The 22,931-nt window shown below is 38.4% G+C and overlaps 1 protein-coding gene across 2 annotated transcripts in view; it reads right to left on the reverse strand.

Annotated features, from left to right (window-relative positions):
- CXXC4 (CXXC finger protein 4) overlaps window positions 1–22,931 on the reverse strand; it is a 192,696-nt gene that overhangs the window by 7,123 nt on the left and 162,642 nt on the right. Inside the window, exon 3 of one of the 2 annotated variants that reach the window (XM_073571808.1) lies at window positions 1,056–1,091. The exons of the other annotated variant lie outside the window; for it this stretch is intronic. Within the exon in view, the coding sequence (XP_073427909.1) occupies window positions 1,071–1,091 (21 nt within the window). The 3' untranslated portion in view covers window positions 1,056–1,070. The remainder of the gene's footprint in view (window positions 1–1,055; window positions 1,092–22,931) is intronic. 2 annotated transcript variants of the gene reach the window in all.

A 22,931-nucleotide genomic window follows, 5' to 3' on the forward strand; every position in this document is an offset into this window, starting at 1 on the left:
AGCCAAGAAATCCTCCAGAGGTTCTCTAAACTGTAGCTAAATGAAAAAAATTAAATCATGAGATTTTTTTCATGGACCTTCTACCTCCTGTCTGTCACTCCCATTAATTAACACTACAATCAAACTTTACCCAATTGATATGTCTACTAAAAGGCCATGGATTACATGAAACTGTGCTGAGAAGAAATAAATATCAAATTCACTGTATGTTCATTGCCCCTTTGACCATTTTCAGAATCAAGATTCCCCTTTAAACTTAGGAAGGTTCAAAGCAAATAATTTACTAAATTAAAAAAAGATATATACAACTGATTTCAAGAAAAAAATTGTACTGGCCACCTAAGATGTCAAGGACTTATGCACCGTAAAAAAATTTAATGGCACTCTGAGGCCTGACAAAAGATCAGCTCTCCAGTCAATCATACTTCCCTATCCTGTAGACTCTGTCTACTTTTTCACAAGCAATGATTTCTAAAAAAAAAAAAAAAAAAAAAAAAAAGACCTGTAAAGGTCTAGCCAAAAAAATGTCAAATGCTTTCTATACTACATGGAATAATAAGAGTGACTACAAAAAAGATGACCAAAAGCCAGACGCTACTGACCCAGAATCGGGGACAGAAGATGGGTAAAGAAACAGCATCATGAACATGTACATTCTCAGTCCTTGAACCCTTACTTTTCAAAGATTGCTCTTGTATAATACATATGAAAAACATATAGCAGGAGGCTTGCCAAAATGATTTGCCTGCCGTAAACTTAGTAATTATTGCTATACAAATAGTAATTATTCTATTTTATAGTTTGCCAAAATAAAGACAATATAATTCAAATCTAAAAACAGTAGGTAAGGCGGGTGGAGAGAATTTCAGTTTCATTTCTATTAACAAATAATTGTATATTATCAAATCTGGAAAAATTGGGAAAAACGTTAACCCATTAACAAACATTCAACATAACAGTATGTCTAGAATACAGATAAATAGTTCCTCAATATTGCCCTATGCTCTCTCTGAAAGTTTATGGTGTTAGAAGAGTAAAAGTAAATTCATGCTAACCTTGTACATTGCATGCTATAGTAAATGTCTGTTATTCTGAAAACAAAAAAGAAAGTATAGATTAACACAGAGCTAAATAAAAGAACAAAACACATTCATCTACCATCATTTCTAAATAGAATGCAGGACAAGCAAATTTTACAAAAACGTAAAATTCCATTCTGCAAAGAATTGCTCTGTTTTAATTAGGATGCTATATGCAGTAAAATAATTAAATAGGTCGAAACAATCTCGGTCCACTAATTTTCACAAAAATAGGGCATGCGAATGAATTATTTGAAGTTCCTCAGATTTCTATTGTCAAATTTGTCTAGAAGATGCCAAACTGTAGAAGTCAAGTGGCAAATATTATAGCGGGTCAATCTGAGAAATGGCTGGCAATGCGGTATACGGAGAGAGATGGGTTGACTCTCGAAGTACTCAACGTTGCACAAACCACTGGAGGTGTTGAAGGGAATCTAGGAGCAGGAAGATGTCTTACTAACCATAGTCTTTCTATACATTTGGGGTTGGCTGGTTCATTTCAGAAATTTCCAGGACCATCCAATTCATCTATGAATGAGACTTATAGAAATACATGCACATGTTGCAGAAAACAGAACATGCCCCAGTCACATGTATGAAACAATTTTTTTATGCTGCAAATATTCATGTACAGCAGGGTTCCCCAACTTCAGTCCTCAAAGCCCACCAACAGATCATGTTTTCAGGATTTCCTTTGTATTGCAGAGGTGATGCAATTATCACCTGAGCAATACTAAGGAAATCCTGAAAACATGATCTGTTGGTGGGCCTTGAGGACTGGAGTTGGGGAACCCTGATGTACAGCACCACGGAATCAATGGTGCTCTAAAAAGAAATCATTATAGTAGTATAATCCAATGATCTCCTACAAGATACAGATGAATTAACAAAAAAGTTCAGAAGCAAACAAAATAAAATTGAAATAAAAAATTGCAAACAATTCTGTTTGTTGTTACTTACAGTAAAAGTAGTCTTATAAAACTATCACATGTATAAACTATTATCTCCTCAGTAGAAATAAACCACCGCAATATCAGCATAGGTAAACCTGAAAAATACCGTAACGACAAGGTTCCCCAAAATCATGCAGATTTTGGTGTGGATCTTACTACCAATTTCTCTGTGGTAACCAGCCAAATTCAAAATAAATTCATTAGATTTGCAGAAGCTTCCTGAATTTGAACCCCGCTGGTCTTGGTACAATATGAGCTTCTGTGATGATGTCTTGTTCCTGAAACAATCACAAGGAACATGACATCATGGAATGAGTCTGGGTTTTAAAGAGCCTATCAGGGTGCAAGTACGAACTACAAAGAGAGGAGAGTACAATTATGGGTTTTTAGAACTTGCAGATTTCGCTCTAGTTTAGTAACTTCCTCATTGAGCTCAATTATGTGCAACTACTGCACATCATAAATTCAGATGTTGAGAATGTTAAATTTGCAGACTGTAGATAACATTTTCTAAAAACTCATCTATTTTCTGCTACACAAACATGCTGTCGATTACCTGGCCATTAATCGAAAAGGAGAATTAGTGGCATATCTGCCACATGTATACTAACCCTTAGGACACGTTCACACGTTCAGTATTTGGTCAATATTTTACCCCAGTATTTGTAAGCCAAAATCTGGAGGGGAACAATCAGAGGAAAAGTATAATAGAAATATGTCACCACTTCTGTGTTATTCACCCACTCCAGGTTTTGGCTTACAAATACTGAGGTAAAATACTGACCAAATACTGAACATGTGAACAAGGCCTTAGAGTCTAAATCTTCACCAAAGATATAGTGGTAAACTGGAACAACTAGTTTGGTTCTTTAGATTAGCTTCCACTTGTAAAATCTCGGCGAACCCCGTAAAATGTCAATTTAATGTAGAGTTTGAGCTGCATTTATATAATTAGAGTAGCATTATGTGCTATGAATTCAGGTGTAGAACCAAATGTTCTCCACTAAAGAGGTAATATCCAATTTTAATAAACTGATCCCAGTTTTATTAAACTCTGAGGCATTTGTCTACTCATTGCTTTTAGGTAACATTTATAAAATGTCAGGAATTAATTTTTTTCTAAGATGCTGGAATTTATTGCATCTGTTTAAAAAGAAGCTACCACTTTTTCATATCATATTCTTCGCGATACAGGCTCATGAATTGAAACTTAAAGAGGTTGTCCACTGATTTATCATTGCTGACCTATCCTCACGATAGGTCATAAATGTCAGATCTCTCGAAGTCCGACACCCAGTACCCCTGCTGATTAGCTGTTCCTGGTGTGGGCGGCGGCCGCCGGCCGTGAGTGCCCAATTTCAGAGCTGCCCCGTCTCCTGATAGTGGCAGGATACTGCACATCCGCATCATACTGATTTGAATAGGAGGCAATTGTGTCGTACCCTGCCGCTGCCAGAATCAGAAGACGGAGCAGCTCCATAACTGAGCACTTCTGGCCTGTGAGGTTACTGGTTGTCACACCTAGGCCAATCAGACATTGATGACCTATCCTAAGGATTAACCTCTTTAATAGGACATCTGTACATTAACAATTATATTGTGTACCACTTGTCATGTATAAAGAACCTATACATGGATGTCACAAATCTGCTATGCTTATATATACAGTCTATATCACCATTATTTTATGTTTAGTATACAACTCATATGTGACTGACTATATATTTCGGTGCACCACATTGTTAGTTCCTATGCGAGAGTATGCCTTTACTGGTGAGAGAAAACATACTACTCTGAGATTAGTCTGAGAGCCTTCCAGCAGCAAAGGGATTATTAATATTTAAACGTCAAAAGCGCCGACCTCCCCCACTGTATGCACTCTAGTGCCTGAATGCATGTCTATCCTTTTATCACTTTCTTTGTTTTCTATTATTGCAAAATACAATGGAAAATCTCAAAGACGCAACAACTGCGGGAGAGCATGACATTGCAAACCTTATGGAAAAGGCAGAGACTTAACTGAATATGCTAACCACATGTATCAACAGTAGATACATACATACAGAGGTGCTTGAAAGTTTGTGAACCCTTAAGAATTTCCATATTTTTGTATATATTTCACCTACAAAAACGTCAGAATATAAAACACATCCTAAAAGTTGATAAAGAGAACCAAACAAAAGAAACAAGATAACAACATTAGGCTATGTGCGCACGTTACGTTTTTGATGCATATTTGCTGAGCTTTTTTCCACGTGTAAATGGTCCAAAAACGCAATGGAATACTTATGCAAGGTAAATCAATGACATTCCTGAAATGCTGTGCACATGATCAGTAAATTTCAGTCTGTATTTGCAGTGCCTTTTCTTCTGCAGCATGTTAATTTTTTTGCCTTTTTACCTGCGTTTTTGACCCATTGAATGGTCAGGGAAAAAAACGCATGCAGAAAACGCATGTAAAAACGCACCAAAAATACAGCATATTTTTAAGCAGCGTTTTTGCTGCCAAGAGAGGCAGAAACCGTGCAGAAATTTCTGAAAGCAAATATGCAACGTGCGCACATAGCCATAGAATTTGGGATCATTTTATTGAGGAAATGATCCAATATCATAGGTCTGTGAGTGACAGATGTACAGGTGCTTCTTACAAAATTAGAATATCATCAAAAAGTTCATTTATTTCAATTCTTCGATGCAAAAAGTGAAACTCATATATTATATAGAGTCATTACAAACAGACTGGCTTACAACCAATGAAAACTCAAAAGTCATTATCTCAGTAAATTAGAATAATTAACATAAAACATTTGCAAAGGCTTCCTAAGTGTTTAAAAAGGTCCCTTAGTCTGTTTCAGTAGGCTCCACAATCATGGGGAAGACTGTTGACTTGACAGATGTACAGAAGGCAGTCATTGTCACACTCCACAAGGAGGGTAAGCCACAAAAGGTCATTACTAAAGAAACTGGCTGTTCACAGAGTGCTGTATCCGAGCATATTAATGGAAAGTTGAGTAGAAGAAAAAAGTGTGGTAAAAAACGTGCACGAGCAACGGGGATAACAGTAGCCTTGAAAGGATTGTTAAGAAAAGGCCATTCAAAAATTTGGGGGCGATTAACAAGGAGTGGACTGCTGCTGGAGCCATTGCTTCAAGAGCCACCACACACAGACGTATCCAGGACATGGGCTACAAGTGTCGCATTCCTTGTGTCAAGCCACTCATGACCAATAGACACCATCAGAAGCATCTTAACTGGGCCAAGGAGAAAAAGAACTGGATTTTTGCACAGTGGTCCAAGGTGTTGTTTTTAGATTAAAGTAAATTTTGCATTTCATTTGCAAATCAAGGTCCCAGAGTCTGGAGAAAGAGTGGAGAGGCACACAATCCAAGCTGCTTGAGGTCTAGTGTGAAGTTTCCACAATCAGTGATTGTTAGGGGAGCCATGCCATCTGCTAATGTAGGTCTACTGTATTTTATCAAGACCAAAGTCAGCACAGCCGTCTACCAGGAAATTTTAGAGCACTTCATGGAAATTTCATTCTCCAGCAGGACTTGGCACCTGTCTACGCTGCCAAAAGTACCAATATCTGGTTTAAAAACAACAGTATCACTGTGCTTGATTGGCCAGTAAACTATCCTGACCTTATCCCCATAGATAATCTATGGGGTATTGTCAAGAGGAAGATGAGAGACACCAGACCCAACAATGCAGACGAGATGAAGGCTGCTATCAAAGCAACCTGGGCTTCCATAACACCTCAGCAGTGCCACAGGCTGATCGCCTCCATGCCACACCGCATTGATGCAGTAATTGATGCAAAAGGAGCCCCGACCAAGTATTGAGTGCATTTACTGAACATACATTTCAGTAGGTCAACATTTCAGATTTTAAAATCATTTTTCAAGCTGGTGTTATAAAATATTCTAATTTACTGAGATAATGACTTTTGGGTTTTCATTGGCTGTAAGCCATAATCATCAACATTAACAGAAAAACACTTGAAATAGATCACTCTGTTTATAATGACTCTATGTAATATATGAGTTTAACTTTTTGTATTGAAGAACTGAAATAAATTAACTTTTTGATGATATTCTAGTTTTGTGAGAAGCACCTGTATGCGACCGTTGCTTTCAGCATCTGTGTGACCTCCTTTGTGCAGCAATAATGGCACCTAAACATTTTTGGCTAATTGTTGATTAGTCCTGCACATCGGCTTGGAGGAATTTCAGCCCATTCTTCCTTACAGAACAACTCTGTTATGTTGGTGGGTGGTCATTTCAGGTCCTTACACAACATTTCTATAGAATAAAGGTCAGGACTTTGCCTTGGCCATTCCAAAACTGCAAAGGTATGCGCACACGTTAAGTGTTTGTTGCAAACATTTCTGTACCAAAAATGTGTCTCTTGGCAGAAAAAAAGATGCATTAAACACTTATTGTGGATTTTTTTTTATAATTTTTTTCCATTCATTAAAATTGGTGAAAAGCACTGCAAAAACGCTAAAAGAATTGACAAGCTGCAGAAATCTGCAAGGAACAAACAAGCAATATGTGAATGAAATTTCATGGATTTCAATAAATTGGACATTAATATGATATGTTTTTTTGCACATACCCTAGCTTCACAGTTTTTTAACCAATCTTTTGTAAAACAACATGCATTTTGGGTCCTTGGAATTGCTGTATGACCCACGTTCTCTTAAGATGCAGTTCATGTACAGATAACCTGACATTTTCCTTCAGAATTTGCTAATATAATTTAGAATTCACTGTTGCATCAATGATGACATTCTGGCCTAGATGAAGCAAAAGAGGCCCTATCCATGATACTAGCACCACTGTGTTTCAGAGATGGTATAAGGTTTTCATGCTGCAATGCAGTGTTTTTGTTGTGTACAAAGATAGATATTTCTAATATAGACCAAAAAGCTCTATTTGGTCCCATCTGTCCACAAAATAATGTTCTTAAAGCCTTCTGGCTTGATGAGATGATCTTTAGAAACTGCAGATGGGTATTAATGTTATTTCTGGAGAGTAGTGGCTTTAATTTTTGCAGTCCTGCCATGAACATCATTGTTGTTCAGTGTCCTTCTGGTGGTAGACTCATGAACATTAATATTAGCTAATATGAGAGAGGCCTTTAGTTGTTTACCTTGGGTTCCTTTTTGATCTTGCAGACTATTATACGCTTTGCTTTTGGACTGATCGAGATTGTTGAATGACTACTCATGGTAGAGGGTAAAATTGATCTTTTATGTCCTCCATCTATCTCACTGTGGATTGGTGGTGTCCCAACTCTTTAGAGTTGATTTTGTATCCTTTTCCTTACACATGAACGTAAAAACCTCTTATTTTGAGTTCTTTAGAAATACATATTGCTCATGTCATGATACACATCTGCAAATATGTTGTGAAAATCAGATTCTGATAGATCCCTGTCCTTTAAATAAAACAGGAAGTGGAAGAGCTGGAAAATACAATAACGAAATAGGGTCTTAACAGGTTAAAGATAGGATGGATGGGTGAGGGATTTGTTCACTTGGCTCGGGTTGTGCAACCACAACCACAGAATTCACTTAGAAAGGCTGCTGCAGACCCACATGGAAGTATAATGCAATGTGGTGAGAAGAGATGGGGTTAATCCTGAGTTGCCTATTCAGATGAAGGGTGGAGCCAATGAAGGATCAGATAAAATGCAGTTTATATGCCGACCCGTTTTGAAGAATATACACCTTCGATAGGGACCGCATAAAATAATTGGCCCATATCAGCTCACCATCGCTGGGGAATTCCGGAACACCAGGGGCGCCGATGGGGAGCTGTTATGCGCCAATTATGTTACCGGGTCACTATGGAACGTGTATTATACTTTGAAACGTGTTGACAAATAAACTGCATTTTATCTGATCATTCTGTCATCCATCATCCGAATAGGCAGTGCAGGATTAACCCCATCTCCTCTCATCACATTGCGTTAAATAAAACAGATTGCCTACGTACATCCAATTGATATACAACCCCTGGCAAAAATTATGGAATCACCGGCCTTGGAGGATGTTCATTCAGTTGTTTAATTTTGCAGAAAAAAAGCAGATCACAGACATGGCACAAAACTAAAGTCATTTCAAATGGCAACTTTCTGGCTTTAAGAAACACTAAAAGAAATCAAGAACAAAAAATGTGGTAGTCAGTAATGGTTACTTTTTTAAACCAAGCATAGGGGAAAAATGGTCCATGACAAGGCTCCAACCTGCAAAGCTGATCTGGCAACAGCAATCAGAGAAAGTTGGAGCCAGATTGATGAAGAGTATTGTTTGACACTCATTAAGTCCATGCTTTAGAGACTGCAAGCTATTATAAAAGCCAGATGTGGTGCAAAAAAATTCTAGTGATGAGTTGGAGTGTTTTTTTGTTATTTTGTTTTTCATCATTCCATAATTTTTTCCTCAGAATTGAGTGATTCCATAATTTTTCCCCTATGCTTGGTTTAAATTTCACCTACAAATAATCTGCTAATCCTAAAGGTTCACATACTTTTGCCACTCACAGACATGTGATATTAGTTTATTTTTCAAAATAAAAAACTTTAAAACCTAAGATTTTCTATTCATTTGTTTGATTTGGTTCTTTTTAGCTACTTTTAGGCCTGATGCTGATGCTGTAGTGCTAGGTCAGATACATGGAAAAGTCTGAAATGTTCACAAACTTTAAAGCATCACTGTAGATAGATAGATAGATAGATAGATAGAAACTTCTAAGATATTGGGGTGTGACCAAAGAACCATCAAAAGTCTTGTTGCATATAGTCAAAAGGGTTACATAAAACATGTTGAGAAAATAAACCGGATTAGGCCTCTTTCACACTTCAGTCTTTTGACGTCAGTTCTAATCTGTCAAAGTGTGAAAAAACGGATCCGTTGCAGATTGGCAAAAAACTGATGCACCGGATCAGTTTTTTGGATGGATCTGTCGCAGCAGCCAGTGTATGAAATTTAAAGGAACAGAACTCTGGAAAAGGAGAGAGAGAGAAAGAGAGAGATTCTGTGCCAAAACGGCTTTTGGGGTTAAATTAAATAATAGAAATTTTTCGGGCATGCTCAGTTTAAAAAAACGGAATCCATCACTGTATTCTGTCAGTGATGGATCCGCCACCCATAGGCGTCCATTATAGCAGGTGATGGACGGCGACAGATCCGTCACCAGACGTCTTTTCAACGCAGAAAAAAAACGTTACTATGTCCATTGTATCCAGATGACGGACGCTGAAATTCCGATGGATCCGTCAAATGACGGATGCAACGGACAGCCATCCGTTGCAATCTGTCCCTAATGCAAGTCAATGAGAAAAAAACGGATTCCGCTAAAAGAAAAAAACTGACCCTTTTTTTTCAAAAAAGGGCTGATTTCGACTGACGTCAAAAGACTGAAGTGTGAAAGAGGCCTTAACTGTCAAAGATTTGAGAAGAATCAAACATGAAGTGACCAGGAAGCCGTCATTTTCCAGTGCTATAATATTCCAGAACTGCAACCTCCCTGGAGTGCCCAGAAGTACAAGGTGTTCAGTGCTCAAGAAGTAGAAGACAAAAACCACTGAACTAGACTCAAAAGTCACTCTCATCTCATCCAAATATTTAATTATAAAAAAAACTCAAAATTCTTAGGTCCCAATTCATCATTTGAGAGGTTTTTAAGTCACTTTTCTTTTTCGTCTTGTGGTATTTATTGCGGATTTTCCAACAATTCTTCAATACTGAGCATGTGGTTCATGACTTTTGCTCAAAGTCAAAAAAGATCTTTATGTTCATCATTAAACTTTTTTAGAAAGATTTGCGACTTTTGAAAATTCACAAATGATATATCAGGAGAAAACATCAGGAAACCTTACATTTTGACTAACAATAGCAAACATAAGAGAACCCAGGTGACCACAAAAATCAGGCAAAAAAGGCTCAAATGCAATAATCAATGGGCCCTTAGTATCCCTAATATAGTGTCCAAAATATATTTTATATATTTTTTAATTACTATATTTCTTACACATATAGATATACCCCTTATTATACACACTCTTTACATTTAGCTTTCATTTCACTTATAGAATATATTATTTTGTATTATTCAATGAGGAAAAGCGTACTTTATGTAATTATAAAGATTAATATTGTCTCCATAGAATAGGTCCCAGTTGTGGTGGTGCAACAGCAGCCTATAAAGGTATTATGTGGAATAATTGTGGCAGTGAATACTACCTGTCTCTCCTCAAGGACAAAAACACAAAGCTGCTTGTTGCATTGGAGCTCTTATTAGTATATTCAATTCGAAGGATAGAGTGGTGTGGTTGTAGTATGTTTGTAGAAAAATTATCCACCTTCACATCTTCCAGTATATGAGACACATATTAGCAATGGACAAGTGGTGGCACATAGCCCGAACGCAGCCCTCAGTCCTCTCTACTACTTCAGGATCCCAATATTTTATCTATATGCTGTACAGATAAAAAGGCAAGTCTTTATGAAGCGGTGTACTAAGAAAAATCTTCAGACCCCAGTGTCACAGAATTGAGAACGTACTGGTGCCTCCATACACAGTTATAGTTAATTTAGGTTATACCATAAATAATTGTTGGTGAAAGTTTGAAACTCTATGAAACTAGTCTTAAAAACACAAGTCCTATGTTGCCACCTATAAGGTCACCCAATGGTATACCTGTCTTAACAAAAAGATACAGTACCACCAAAGTAAGTTCAACCATATACAATATTAGAGAGTGAATGGATATGTATTTCAAATGCACTGTGGAAAACAGTATATAATATTGGTGGGCTCTTGGATTGATTTGAGGGTTTTTACATTAAATATATTACATGGTCAAAAGTTTGAACACCACTACTCATGCAATGGTTTTCCTTCTTTTTAGTGGAATGTGCACATTGTAGATCAAGACTGAAGGCAAAACCACAGGGGAACACACATGGAACCAAAGAGTAAAGAAAAACGTGTGAAACAAATCAGAATGTGTTAAACCTTAGATTACTCTGATGCTTTGCATACGCTTGGCATTCGCTGAGGCAGATTCATCAGATAGTCACCTGGAATGGTTTTACAACAGTCTTGAAGGATTTCCAGAGAAGTACAAGAACACTTGCTGGCTGCTTTTGCATTCACACTGCGATCAATCCAATTCCAAATCACGTCAACTATGTTGAGGCCTGGTGATTGTTGATGCCATGTTATCTGATGCATCACTCTATACCTCTCCTTCTTGGTTATGATGGTCCCATCAAATGCAAACCAGATGTGAGAGAATGTTGTTGCAAAATGCTATGGTAGCCATGCTGGATAAATGTGCTTTGAATTTGGACAAAAATCACCAACAGTCTCACCATCAAAGCACCTCCACACCACCAAGCCTCCCCCTTCATGGCTTCATGGTGGGCACCACACATTTAGTGTTACTCCCAAAAAGCTAACATTGAGACTCATCAGGCTACAGCACAAATCTCCACTGATCTACTATCCAGGCCTAGTGATGTGTTACCCAAATAAGTCTATACTTCCTGTTTGCAGTCCTCAGTAGTGGCTTGCAATAATTCAACTAAAAAGGACTGATTTTCACAATCTACTATGGTTAGGTAGTGTTGAAAGATGTCTGTTTCTTCATGTCTGTGCATAATTTATGAGCGTTATTATCTATCGTGCCATCAATTTGTGGTTTCTGAAGCTGGTAACTCTGATGAACTTATCCTCTGCAGCAGTGGTAATTCTTGGTCTTCCTTTCTTTGGGCTGTGCTCACGAGAGCCAGTTTAATCAGAGATTGATGGTTTTCAATTATTGCAATTGATGATACCTTAAAGGTTATAGTAAATTTCTGGATTGACTGACCTTCATATTTTAAAGTAATGATAGACTGTTCTTTCTCTCTACTTAGGGCTCAGAAATGTATGGAACTGTGTATCAACACTACATCTGGAAAACACACCTAATGGTCACAAAGACTTTCTGAAGACGGGTGATCCAATAAATTAACTTTGATGAGGCATACATGTTTACTGGAACATATTTCCAGGTGACTATTTAATTAAGCTGCTTAAGGGTGTGTAAAACTGTCAGAGTAAAAAAGGGGCAACTTTGTGGAAAGTAACGTTTAACACATTCTGGCTTGATTCACGTGTGTTTCGTTACACCTTGTTTTAATATGTGTTCTTCCGTAGTTTTTCCATTTTCAGTCTGAATTTACAATGTGCCTATTCCATTGAGAAGAATGAAAACTATGAGAAAGTGTGTGCAAACTTTTGACTAGTAATGTAGAGTTTATGCAGATGTGGTAAAATGGTGCAAAGTAAAGATGCTTGAAAAATAGAAGCGTTGTTAATTCATTTTTATTAATTATCAAAATGAAAAGTGAATGAACAAGAAAAATCTAAATCAGATCAATATTTGGTGTGACCACGATTTGCCTTTAAAACAGCATCAATGCATCAATTCTTCTAGATACACTTGCACGCAGTTTTTAAAATAATTCATCAGAGAGGTTGTTCCAATATTCTTGCATAACTACAGACATTTTATTGATATAGGCTTGCAAAAATGTTTCTGTCTTATCATGTAATTGCAAGACTTACTTGATGTTGAACTCAGGGCTCTGTAGAGACCATATAATAACTTCCACGACTCCACGTTCTTCTTAATGCTGAAGAGAGTTCTTAATGTCTTTGTCTGAATGTTCGGGGACAAGTATCTGCCTATATTTATCAGCATTGAACACCAAGAAATTGGCAACATTTAGGAAAGTGGAAACAGTGGTTGGCTCAGGAACCTTTGAGCAGCAGATGAAAGACACACTATGCTTACATCCCTTCAAAATGATAAGATATCTAGCAGTACCATCAGCACTGGCAGCAACCAATGAGACCCAATTTCACCCATATACTTGTCAAAGAAGTTTGGCCAGAAGTGGTCTTCATGGAGGAATTACAGCCAAAGCCTATATCTTCAACAAGTAAACAAGGACAAGTAACTCAACTATGCTTGAAAAAATATGAACTGATGTACTGAGAAATAGCAGAAGGTGCGCTGGACAGATGAGACATAAATTTTAATATTTTCCTGCCACAGAAGGCAGTTTTTTTGCTAGAACAGCTGGAGTGCAGTACAATAATGATTGCCTGCAGGTAACAGTGAAGCATGGTGGAGGTTCCTTTCAAGTTTCTGGCTGTATTTCAGCAAATGGAGTTGAAGATATGCTCAAGATTCATGGACTCTTAAATCCTGAGAAATATAGGCAGATATTATCCATTGTGCAGTACAATCAGGGAAGCTTGTGAATGGCTCCAAATGTATTCTGAAGCAAGACAACGGCCCTAAACATACAGCCAATGTCATTAAAAACTATCTTCAGTGTAAACAAGAACAAGGAATCCTGGAAGTAATGGTATGGTCCCGACTGGGCCCTGATTTTAACAACATCAAGTCTCTCTAAAGTAACATGAAAAGACAGAAAGATCTGTAGAAGCCTACATCAACAGAAGATCTGTGGCTAACTCTCCAAGATGTTTGAAACAACCTCCCTGCTGAGTTCACTCAAAATCTGTGCAACTGTAACAGAAGAATTGAAACATGAAGGCAAATGGTGGTCACACAAAATATTGCTTTAATTTAGATTTCTCTTTTGCTCACCCTCTTTACGTTTTGCTACTTGATAAAAATATATTACTAACACTTATATTTTTTTAAATGATGATTAATGTCTGGCGTTTTTTCACATCTGCCTAAGATGTAGGCAAATGGGAAAGAGGTGTATGAACTGCAAGAAAACTTTTCCTCAGTCTTTAAATACAAAAAATGCAAACAAGAATATGTCAATGGCTGTAGAAGGGAGCACCTTTATTTAAAATTCTATAGACTAACCATATCTACACATATCTGTGGACGCAATTAAAGAATGGTCTACGTAAATGGGTATAGCAATACTGGAAAGTTGCATTGTATTTCTCTGATCACAATATTCACAAATAACAGGTTGCCAAAAACAGCAGCTGTATGCAACTAAGAACACCTACAGGGTAGCAGCAAGGAATAAGCTCTGAAAGTCTATTTAAATTATTTCTGCTCGTAAATTAAGTCATTCTAATAATTGCATTAATATCAGGAATTGCTGCTCCTAGATCGAGATTTCTTTACGGGAAGTGGTCAGTTACTTCTTCTAAATAACACCTTTAAAGGGAGCCTGTCAGGTCCCCCTATGCCCTCAGAACCACCAGCAGTTGTGTCTACAAAGCTAAATACCCTGCCTAACAGTCCCTTTATTACATTACATACATTACACACATAAACAAAGCTTTAGAAAAAGTATTTCTAAAGTCTGTTTATGAAATGTAAATGAGGACTTTGGCTGGGTTCACATTACGTTTAGTAGCTCGTTCAACGCATAGCATTGACGGGCTGCGTTAACGGTATATTATAACGCAATCGCATTATGCTATAGTTGATAGTGCAGATGATTCATCTGCACTAGCGGTGACAGAGCCTCAGATGCTGCAGGTCGCGTCCGAGGCTCCGTGACTGAATGACGGCACAACGCGAAAGTGTGCCACTTTACAGCATGCGTCGCGATGCTGTCGACCAATGGGGCTCAATGGAAATGTTAATGGACTGCGTTACACAGCGTTATGCCGTGGTGTAACGCAGTCCATCAACGGACTGCCTAAAACGCAGTGTGACCCCGGCCTTTGAGTAGCCATGGGGCGTTAGTGTTTCCAGACTAGTCGGCCCACTTAGCATGTTATCACGCCCTGGGTGTATGCGTATCGGCTTCAGAGAGTGTGCACTGTGCATGATCGGAAGTGAAGACTTCACTGAAGCCGATACATGTACACACAGCTTCAGAGGATCAATGCAGCGAGGGAAAGAATCTGTGCGCATGCACGAGGAAAGTGTAACGATGGCGATGACGCCGGTGTTTGTAAGTCATGTTACCACACCCACAGGGGCGTGATAACATGCTAAGTGGGCCAACTAGTCTGGGAACAGTAATGAAACATGGACTAGTCAAAGGCCTCATTTGCATATCAGAAACGGACTTTAGAAGTACTTTTTCTAAAGATACAGTGGGTACAGAAAATATTCAGACCCCTTTTAAAATGTTCACTCTTTGTTTCATTGCAGCCATTTGGTAAATTCAACAAAGTTCTTTCTTTTTCTCATTCATGTACACTTTGCACCCCATCTTGACGGAAAAAAAACAGAAAGGTAGAAATTTTTGCAAATTTGCTACAAAAGAAAAAATGAAATATCACGTGGTAATAAGTATTCAGACCCTTTGCTCAGACACTCATATTTAAGTCACATGCTGTCCAATTCCTTGTGATCCTCCTTGAGATGGTTCTACTCCTTAATTGGAGTCCAGCTGTGCTTAAATAAACTGATAGGACTTGATATGTAAAGGCACACATCTGTCTATATAAGACCTCACAGCTCAGAGTGCATGTAAGACCAAATGAGAATCATGAGGTCAAAGGAACTGGCCAAGGAGCTCAGAGTCAGAATTGTGGCAAGGCACAGATCTGGCCAAAGTTACAAAATAATTTCTGCAGTAATCAAGGTTTCTAACAGCACAGAGGGGTCCATAATCTTTAAGTGGAAGAAGTTTGGGACCACCAGAAGTCTTCCTACTGGCCGTTCAGCCAAACTGAGCAATCGTGGGAGAAGAGCCTTGGTGAGAGAGGTAACGAAGAACCCCAAGATCACTATGGCTGAGCTCCACAGATGCAGTAGGGAGATGGGAGAAAGTTTCACTAAGTCAATTATCACTGCAGCCCTCCACCAGTCAGGCCTTTATGGCAGAGTGGCCTGAAGGAAGCCTCTCCTCAGTGCCAGACATATGAAAGCCCGCATAGAGTTTGCTAAAAAACACATGAAGGACTCCAAGACTATGAGAAATAAGATTCTCTGGTCTGATGAGATGAAGATAGAACTTTATGGTGATAATTCTAAGCGGTATGTGTACAGAAAACCAGGCACTGCTCATCACCTGCCCAATACAATCCCAACAGTGAAAAATGGTGGTGGCAGCATCATGCTATGGGGGTGTTTTTCAGCTGCAGGGACAGGAAGACTGGTTGCAATTGAAGGAAACATCTATGCGGCCAAGTACAGAGATATCCTGGATGAAAACCTCTTCCAGAGTGCTCTAGACCTCAGACTTGGCCAAAGGTTCACCTTCCAACAAGATAATGACTCTAAGCACACAGCCAAAATAACAAAGGAGTGGCTTCAGAACAACTCTGTGACCATTCTTTACTGGCCCAGCCAGAGCCCTGACCTAAACACAATTGAGAATTTCTGGAGGGACCTGAAAATGGCTGTCCACCAATGCTAACCATCCAACCTGACCAAACTGGAGAGGATCTGTAAGAAAGAATGGCAGATGATCCCCAAATCCAGGTGTGAAAAACTTCTTGCATCATTCCCAAGAGGACTCATAGCTGTACTAGCTCAAATGGGTGCTTTTACTCAATACTAAGCAAAGGGTCTGAATACCTATGATCATGTGATAATTCAGTTTTTCTTTTTTAATAAATTTGCAAAAAATTACACATTTCTTGTTTTTCAGTCAAGATGGGGTGCAGAGTGTACATTAATGAGAAAAAAAATGAACTTTTTTGAATTTACCAAATGGCTGCAATGAAACAAAGAGTGAAAAATTTAAAGGGGTCTGAATACCTTTTATACCCACTGTATATTTATGTGTGTAATGTAATCAAGTGACTGCTAGGCAGGGTATTAGGCTATGTAGACACAACTGCTAGTGGTTCTGGGGTCATGGTGGACCCGACAGGTTCCCTTTAACTTAAAATAGCTATAAAAAAAATACCATGCTAAAAAATTGCACATATGTGTGGATTTAATTGTGTAACAGCATCAGACAAGTGAGGTAACATTAATAAATATATCTCTGCTTCACAGCAGCAGAAAGTAAACCTGGACATAGTACAGGTGTCATCGAAAAGAAATCACTCTAATCAGAGGAGATGCTGACCTTTGGGATCTAGTTTTCTATGATTCCATTGCATAATTTCCAAGTTACCCCACCCACACACTGCTGATTGACAGCTTGTTTTGTATGAGTTTCTAAGCAGGTCTCTATGAATCGTGGCAGCTTTTAACATAAAAATAATTAACCCCTTCACTCCAAAGCCTGTTTTCACCTTCCTGACCTGGTGATTTTTTTTTTGTGGAAATTTTAACAATTTTGACAAATAGTGAAGAGTCGAGTCAAACTTTTACATTACAAAGCAGAGGAAATGAAAAAAATGTCAATGACTTGTCGGCCACATTACAAAATAAAACATAAACAATGTATCAAACATATAACCTGTATTTAAACAGACAATAAGACAGGAAACACACCACAAGGAAAGGGAGGGAAGGGGAGAGAGCAAGTGTCAGAAGAAATGGGGATCCAGCATTCCAGCACATTGAGTTAGTCAATTCTCTGTGCCCAAAAGTAATTCTATGGGGCCTATACCGAGTAAAAATTCTCCTCTTTCGCATTCAGAATTGCCATCAGATATTCTATACTTCGAACATCGTTAACTCTATTAAGCAAATAAATGCGTGATGGCAGGGAGACCTGTCTCCAGTTGAGGGCAATCAAACATCTAGCTATGGTGAAAATATGCAGTAGTAGTTTAGCTGGCCTTTTCCCCATCCCCTAAAGCGTAAGATTTAGCAAATAGATTGACGGATCTAGCTCCACATCAGTAAAGAGAACCTTGGAAATCGCGAGCCCACCTCCCTCCAAAAATTTCCAATCTCTGGACAAGACCAGAAGATATGATACAGGGTGCCCACATCCGAGCCGCAACGTCAATACACATCCAGTATAGAAGGGTTCAGTCTATGAAGGAGGTCAGGAGTGTGATACCAAAACATGAGAATCTTATACTGATTTTCCTTGTAAAGGGTGCAGATAGAAGACTTGGCCGCCTTTTCCCAGATGACCTGCCAGTTTTGGAACGAGAGTCCCCTTCCCAGAATAGATTTACATTTGTGCATGTAAGAGTGTTTTGGTTGACGCCCATCTTGGGGAGAACTCAGAATCTTATAAATCTCTGAGATCAAACCCTTGGTCGATGATCCTCTTTTGTAAATCCTTTCAAAGTCGTCGGCAGAGAGAATCCCAACGTACCAAAAAGAGAGAAGGCAAAATGCCTAATCTGCAGATATTGATAAAATTCTTTATTAATAATAGAAAATTTAGATTTTATGTCATCAAATGTAAGGAGCTCCAACGTGTCCCCGTCTACCATATCTGCAAATCTAAACAAGCCCACAGAGGACCAAGGGTGGGCCATTGTATGTTCAAGACTGCTTGGCAGCAGGGGTTGGAATATAAATGAAACCATGGGCAAGTTAGGAGAGGCCAGGCCAAACCTTCTCATACAGAAGAGCCAGATCTCTCTCGTAGAACGGATGGGGCCTAGTAGGGACTCCGGGGTTGCAATGGTCCTCTTTACCCATAGAAGTGAATTAGGAGGGACAGGTGCTAACCATAATTTCTCTATCTCCGTCCACTTATTATATGCCCAAAGGGAGGCCCATGAAGGGATTCTACTAAGGTGGGCTGCCCAATAATATTTAATAATATCGGGAACCGAGAGACCCCATTGTGATTTAGGAGAGACGAGGACACGCTTAGAGATCCAATGACGTTCGTCCCTCCAAACAAACCTCATCATAGCTGCCTGGAAAGACTTAAGCTCCCTCATGGGGACCTTGACCGGCAATGTCTCAAAATAGTAAAGGAGCCTGGGAAGGAGGGACATCTTAAGAGAGGCAATCCTGCCAATTAATGAAAGTGAGAGCGGTTTCCATTTGTCCAACGACCTCTTCAATTCATTCAGAAGGGGTGTGAAATTGGAAGTATACATATTACCATAAGAGGAGGGTATATTAACTCCTAAATATTTAATAGTCTCAGCTTTCCATCTAAATTTAAAGTTTAATTTTAATTGGTCCAGTAGTTCAGGAGGTGAATTCGACCAGGCCAATTTTTTAAATTCTGACTAATGTCAATTTATGAGGTCTTAACTCTGGAACGATTCAATGGATCCCACTGATTTTGAGATTATTTTTTCTTGACATATTGTACTTCACGATAGTGCTAAAATTTCTTCATTATGACTTATTTTGTGAAAAAATCAAAAATTTGCAAAAATTTAGAAAATTTTGCAATTTTCAAAATTTTATTTTATATGCCCTGAAATCAGAGTCATGTCACACAAAATAGTTAATAAATAACATTGCCCACATGTCTACTTTACATCAGCACAATTTTTTAAACATAATTTTTTTGTTAGGAACTTATATGGGTTAAAAGTTGACAAGCGGTTTCTCATTTTTAAAACAAAATTTACAAAACAATTTTTTTAGGGACCACATCACATTTGAAGTGACTTTGAGGGGCCTATATGACAGAAAATGCCCACAAGTGACACCAAAACTGCACCCTTCAAGGTGCTCAAAACCACATTCAAGAAGTTTATTAACTCTTCAGGTGCTTCACAGGAATTAATGGAATGTGCAAGGAAAAAATAAATATTTAACATTTTTTCACAACAAAAATCATTTAGACCCAATTTGTTTTAATTTCACAAGGATAACAGGAGAAAATGGACCATACAATGTGTTGTGCAATTTCTCCTGAGCACACTGATAACCCATATGTGGGGGAAAACTACCGTTTGGGCACAAGGTAGGACTTGGAAGGGAAGGAGCACCATTTGACTTTTTGACTGTAAAATTTGCTGGAATAATTAGTGGATGCCATGTCACGTTTGGAGAGACCCTGATGTGCCTAAACAATGGAAACCCCCCACAAGTGACCCCATTTTGGAAACTAGACCCCTCAGGGATCTTATCTAGTTGAGCACCTTAAAACTCCAGGTGCTATAACTTTGAGCCATGAAAATAAACAAAAAAAAATCACATTTTTCCCACTAAAATATTTTTTTAGCCCCAAATTTTGTATTTTCACAATTGTAACAGGAGGATTTTCTCCTTTTACCTTTGTGAAAATACAATATTTTTGTGGAAAAAATGTGACTTTTTTATTTTCATGGCTCAACGTTATAAACTATCGGACCCCAAAATTTGTTGTGCAATTTCTCCTGAGTTCACGGATACCCCATATATGGTCAAAAACTACTTTTGAGGAAAAGTGCAAAGCTCAGATGGAAAGGAGTGCCGTATTTCTGTGCAGTTTGCTGCATTGGTCTGAGGGTGCCATGTCACTTTGGCAAAGCCCCTGAAGTGCCAGAACAGCAGAACCACCCATAAGTGACCCCATTTTACAAACTAAACTTCCCAATGAATTCAGTTAGGGGTGCAGTGATCATATTGACACTACAGGTGTGTCACAAAATTTTATACCATTGGGCAGTGAAGAAAAAATAATATACATTTTTACCACCAAGATTGTGTGTTAGCCCAAAATTTTACATTTTCATACTGGGAAATTGGTAAAAATGGCACCAATATTTGTCACACAATTTCTGCTGAATGTAGAAATACCCCATATGTGGCTGTACAGTACTGCTTAGCCACACGGTGAGACTCTGGAGGACTGCTTCAATCTTTGGAAGGCAGAGCGAAAAAATCAAGAGCAGATGAAGAATTGGTTTTATTTATTTTTTACGTTGTTCCTCATGCGGTATAAGTGATTAGACAACTTTATTTTTCAGGTCGGTGCGATTACAGCGATACTATATTTATATTGGGGCTTTAGGTTTGGCTCCTGTCACACACTAAAAGACACTTTTTATTGTAAAAACTAGTTTTGCAACCCCATGTTTAGATATCTATAATTTTTCCATATTTCGTCCGATAGAGTCATGTGAGGCTGTTTTTTTGCAGGTCGAGTTGATGTTTTTATTGGTACCATTTTCAGGCACATGACATTTTTTGATCACTTTCTATTCGGATTTTTGAGATCTAAAATGAACAAAAACCAGCATTTCTATGTTTTGGCGCTTTTATACAATAAAAACTATTTTAAAAAAATAATTATGCATCACTTTATTCTGAGAGCTACAACTTTTATTTTTTTTCACTGACTGAGCTATATGTCGGCTTGTTTTTTGCAGGACAAGATGACGTTTTCAGCTGTATCATTTTTATTTATATTCACATTTTTGACGTTTTATTGCACTTTTTGTTCGGCAGTATGATGACAAAGCATTGTTTTTTCCTTGTTTTTTTACCTTTTTTTACGGTGTTCACTGAAAAGTTTAACTAGTGGGACAGTTTTATAGGTTGGGGCGTTCCAGAAGCGGCGATACCAATTATGTGTACTTTTTTTTTTTTTACTTAAACAAATGTATTTATTGGATTTATATTTTTTTCATTTTTTTGCTTTTTATTTGAGGATTTTTTAAATATATATTTTTACACTTTTTAATAACTTTTGTTTTGTCCCAGGATAGGTCATCATCTTTATATTGACACATTGCTGATCTGATACGCTGTAATGCTTCTACACTGCAGGGAATCAGAGCAGCGTCTGACAGGCAGGGGAGGCATCGTATCAGCTCCTGCTCTTAGCGGCCAGGGGTGATAATGGAGACCATCAGCACAACGGGATCTCATCCCGTTGTGCAGATGGAAACACACAGGGAGCTCACTCCCTGTGTGATGCTCCTGGAAGTCTCTGTCACTATTGTCAGCAACATCAGAGCGGTTAAACGTTGCTGCAGGGTGTCAGCTCTAACAGAGACCTGACACCCACACCCTATCGCAGTGGCGCTCAGAGTGAACCTAAGCGATCATGGTGCCACACATGCACTGCAGTTTGAAATAACTCTGTTCTGGCAATGCTGTACATGTATGGCGCGTATTGGGATGGCGGTAAACGGAAAACTATAGACCCAACACATTTCCGTTTTTACTTTAAGTAACTTCTCTCTTTGTATTGTGCTATTCATTGCCATTTTTCGCTTCAAGTTCTTCAAAATGGTGCACATGATTTATGAATCTTTATTCTGGGGGTTGCCAGGTTTGGCATGAAAGTTTGCAGTCACTCCAGTCACTCTATTTGACTACAGACTTGTGAAACCTCACAGGATGCAGTCACAATGTTACAGTGCCATATGCAATATGCACACTTCTGGCCAAATTCCGACAAAACGTGCGTTGCCTCGCTCAGTTCACTTATATTGAGCATGTACGCATTTTTGACAGTGAGGGTGATCAATGAGTGGAACAGGCTGCCATGAGAGGTGAGGAGTTCTCCTTCAATGGAAGTCTTCAAACAGAGGCTGGACAGACATCTGTCTGGGATGATTTAGTGAATCCTGCTTTGAGCAGGGGGTTGGACCAGATGACCCAGTAGGTCCCTTCCAACTGTATCAATCAATGATTCTATGATATTGCAGTTACATAACCGCTCACTTCCAGCGCTGGCACTGGAGTATCCTAACTGTGTCCATTGTGAGGATTCACAAGACTGTAGTAACATAGAGTGACTGCACACTTTTGTGCTAAACCTAAACAACCCCTTTAACATTTTTGTATTCTAGAACAAAAATCACGTTTCACAAAATGCACAAAAATTGCTCCAAATTATCTGGATTTCATAAAATCACTACAGGGAGAACTGGAGCACATTGGTGACAAATTTTGTTACTTTTCAAAAAAATAAGGTCTCAGGCAAACACACCTGGAAAACCTAAATTCTGTCAACAATGGTGAACATAAAAAACACAAAATATACTTAAAAAAGCACAAATGGAAATAATAATATGACACAAACAAAAAAGGCGCAAAACACAAAAAACATAACATAAAGCAGGTGCAAATCCAATAACAATTCATGCCCTATATATATGAGTTCAGAATT

This window comes from Dendrobates tinctorius, unplaced genomic scaffold (genome assembly GCF_039654945.1).
Source record: "Dendrobates tinctorius isolate UK_male_01 unplaced genomic scaffold, ASM3965494v1 ptg000030l, whole genome shotgun sequence".
NCBI lineage: Eukaryota > Metazoa > Chordata > Amphibia > Anura > Dendrobatidae > Dendrobates > Dendrobates tinctorius.